We start from the raw sequence: 3361 nt of genomic DNA on the forward strand, positions 1-3361 counted from the left end.
CCGTTCCATGGCAAATGCTACATGTGAATTAATGTGGATGTTTTCCTTATTCAAAGATTTGCACATAAATCATCCACAACCAGCATTGTTGTTTTGTGATAATCAAGCTACCTTGCACATAGCAGCAAATCCTATTTTCCATGAAAGAACAAAACATATTGAAATTGATTGTCACTTAGTAAGGGAGAAGGTCCAGGATGTAAGATTGAAAACACTTCATGTTTCTTCTTAACATCAAGTAGCAGACTTAACAAAGGCCCTCCATCCAACACAGTTCACACTTCTACTTGGCAAGATGGGAACTCATAATATTCATTCTCCATCTTGAAGGGGCGTATTAAAGTTCTCTTAACTGTGAGAAATAAGATTCTGTTAGTTTGTTAAACAATTGTAAGAGGATGAGCTAGAATTAGTTACAGGTTAGCTACAGATTAGTTTCAGATTAGTTATAGCATTCTTTGTTTCCAGCCTCCTATATCTAGAGCTTTCCTACACATATTTCAGATGATGAATGAGAACGATACAGAGCATTCTGTTGCTTCTTTTCTTTCCTTCTCTACTCTGTTTCTCTTTTTCTTATATTCTGTTTCTTTTTCATAATAATATACAAACAAATATTTACGAAAACCAAATAAAAATAAAATCAATTAGTAGTGGGAAATAAAATGTGCATCCAAACAAACTTTACAACAAGTTCAATGTCTTCCTACGACTTTTTAAGTCTCACTTTCTTCCATGAAATTTCATAGTCCACGTATCATAAATCCATACTCAACCAACATAATTGTAAAATGGACCCATGCAAAAACAAAAATAACTCAAATATAAATATCCAAAAATATGTAGAGTTCAAAATAATTATTCAAGTCCAAATTCAAACTTCAAATTGGTCCAATAAATTTTTATTAATAAAAATGGACTCAAATTAATAAATATAACCAAATGAAAGAAAATAATAATGACGGTGAGGGTGGCGGATGGAGAAATGAGAGTAGAAAATAATAATAATAATAATAATAATAAAAAGAAATGAAAGAAAAGAAAATAAGAAGAAAACAAAAGAAGATTGTTTGGATGGAGAGAAATGGAAGGAAAATGAGGGAAAGAAAGAAGTCGAAAAAAAAGTTTAGGCTTGAGTGTTTTTTTTTTTTCTCCGGTCACATATGAGTGAGCGGAGTCCCCAAAAGAGCTACCAATGAGAAAAAGAAAAAGAGGAGAGGGGTATGGGTCTCTCGTGAGGGTATGGGCATGAGAGAGAAAGAACGGGTGGGGTGGTTGGGGAATGTAGAAAGAGAGAGGAGAGAGGAGAGATAAAAGAAAGAAAAAAAAAAGAAAAAAAAAATTAAAAATTAAAATAAAAAGAAAATACTAATAATAATAATAATAGTAATAATACACAAAATAATAAAAACTAATAATTAGATGGTGAGTGGGGCAAAAATATCATATAACCGGGAGTTAAAATCTAATAATAAAATCGAGCTCAAAATTAATGTAAAAATAAAATTGGGACAAATTTTAAAGTTTACAAACGGTCTTTATGAGATAATCATTTTTAGGATTTTTTTTTTTTTAAAATATGTGGTTTATTAATTGTTTTTTTCAAAATTTCAAACATCTCTTTTTGTATATTTCTTCACAAGGATAAAAAAAAATATCATTTTTTTTTTAAGAGAGGAGGGATCTATAATATATCTTGAATTGAAATATTTATATATAATTTTTTAAAAATCAATCTCTAAATTAAGATGAAAATTGAAACCTAAAGTTTAAATCCATAAAATACTTTTCTCCCAGATTAATTTTTAAAATCATTTTTAAAATACTTGCAATTTTATTTTAAATTAAAATATTATTTCAATAGATTATTCTAGAAAAATTCACAAATATTTTTCTTCAAAAGATTGATATTTCTTTAAAAAAAATTAAAAAAAAATCTTTTAATAAAAAAAGGGATTATTTTCCAAATTGAAAATGAGATTGTAGATTTAAATAAATAATATTGGATAAAAATGGAATGAGCGTTTTTTTTTTCTTTAGAAGTAGTAGTGTTGGGATATTAGGAACCGCCATATCTTCAACTGAATTAGTCCGTTAATCTTTTGGGCCCAGCCCAGGAAACAACTATATGCCAACCGAAAAATCTGAACCAACGGCTAGTTTTGTAATTTCAAATAGGATCTTTCCCAGAAAAGAAGTAAGATTTCTTATGGAATATACGAAAATTTGAGGGTGATAAAGAAACAATAATGACATCCATCCACATCAATTAATGACAATGATCATTTTCTTTTTCTTTTTTAACTTGACCATCCGATGGATATAAAAATACAAAAATGAATTTTCAAATAGAATAAGCATTTAACAAAAAAAAAATAAAAAAAATTACATGAATGAACAAGTGACTTAAGAGTCTGATTGTCTCGAATACTTGGAGAGTTTTACATGAAGGGTTGGATCTTTCTTCTTCTTCTTCTTGAAATGTTTTGAGGCCGCTTTCAGCACCTTGCTCCATCCCTGTTACATTAATTTCACTATAATTTAATAAAATCCAAAAAAGGAAAAAAATAAAAATTGTTGATGACATTATAGATTCCCCTTTAGAGGTGGCTTCTTTTCCCCAAATTTTCCCATAAATTCCAAGTTTTTTCCATGTGAGACAGAGAATGAGGAAAGGGCCCTCTTTCAACATTTTCTTTCCCCCTTTTCTCCTTATCCAAACAGATCCAACACGGAGGCCAATTTTCCCTATTGGTTTCCCAGTTTCCTCAAATGGGTATATCCATTTGAGCTTCAACAACCCAAAAATGGCTGGAAAATTTTTCAAAAAAATAAAAACAAAAATGGAAAATAAAAGAGTGGTTACCTTTGTGGAAGGAGGAGTGGGAGAGAAGTGATCAGGGGGCTTGATGAAACTCCTCCTCCTCTTCTTCTGCTTCTTCTTAAACATAGTGAAGATGTTGTTCTTAAGATTAGCGGCGACCTTCTTGAGAGTGGTTTTATCCAAACCCAACCTGTAAGACAACTTCGGAGGTGGCGTTCCCAAATCCCAGTCCCAAGCAAGAGATTTTTGAGGGCGAGGCACCAATGGAGACCAGATTGAGCTCTGTGAGTAGTCAAAATCAAAGGCAGAGGTGTCTGGGAATTTGCAGAGAAGCTCTTCGCACATGGATGATTCCACATACTCCACCACTTTTATCAGCCTCCCTTCTTCTTCTTCCTCTTCTTCTTCTGGTACTGCTACTGCTACTGCTAATGCTAATGCTAATGCTGAAGACATTGAGGAATCGTTTTCTGTGAATGAAGAAGCTCAATCACTTTGCCGTTTTTTTCTTTTCAGTTGCTTCGATTTCTGTAAGGA

The 3361-nt window shown here is 31.6% G+C and overlaps 1 protein-coding gene across 1 annotated transcript; it reads right to left on the reverse strand.

Annotated features, from left to right (window-relative positions):
* Positions 1 to 2182: 2182 nt before the first annotated feature.
* Positions 2183 to 3361, reverse strand: LOC117911496. Its single transcript, XM_034825896.1, has 2 exons — positions 2867 to 3361; positions 2183 to 2517 (listed from the first exon to the last, which is right to left on the reverse strand). Exons 1-2 carry the CDS (start codon positions 3278 to 3280, stop codon positions 2407 to 2409), a joined length of 525 nt encoding a protein of 174 aa, XP_034681787.1. The 5' UTR covers positions 3281 to 3361; the 3' UTR covers positions 2183 to 2406.

This window comes from Vitis riparia, chromosome 3 (genome assembly GCF_004353265.1).
Source record: "Vitis riparia cultivar Riparia Gloire de Montpellier isolate 1030 chromosome 3, EGFV_Vit.rip_1.0, whole genome shotgun sequence".
NCBI lineage: Eukaryota > Viridiplantae > Streptophyta > Magnoliopsida > Vitales > Vitaceae > Vitis > Vitis riparia.

Bases quoted from the DNA above. Each gene is read 5' to 3' on its own strand.
- LOC117911496 (XM_034825896.1), bottom strand. From the start codon at position 3,280: ATGTCTTCAGCATTAGCATTAGCATTAGCAGTAGCAGTAGCAGTACCA. The intron at 2,518-2,866 runs GTAACCACTCTT...TTAATGTAACAG, and splicing joins CCACTCCTCCTTCCACAAAG to GGATGGAGCAAGGTGCTGAA.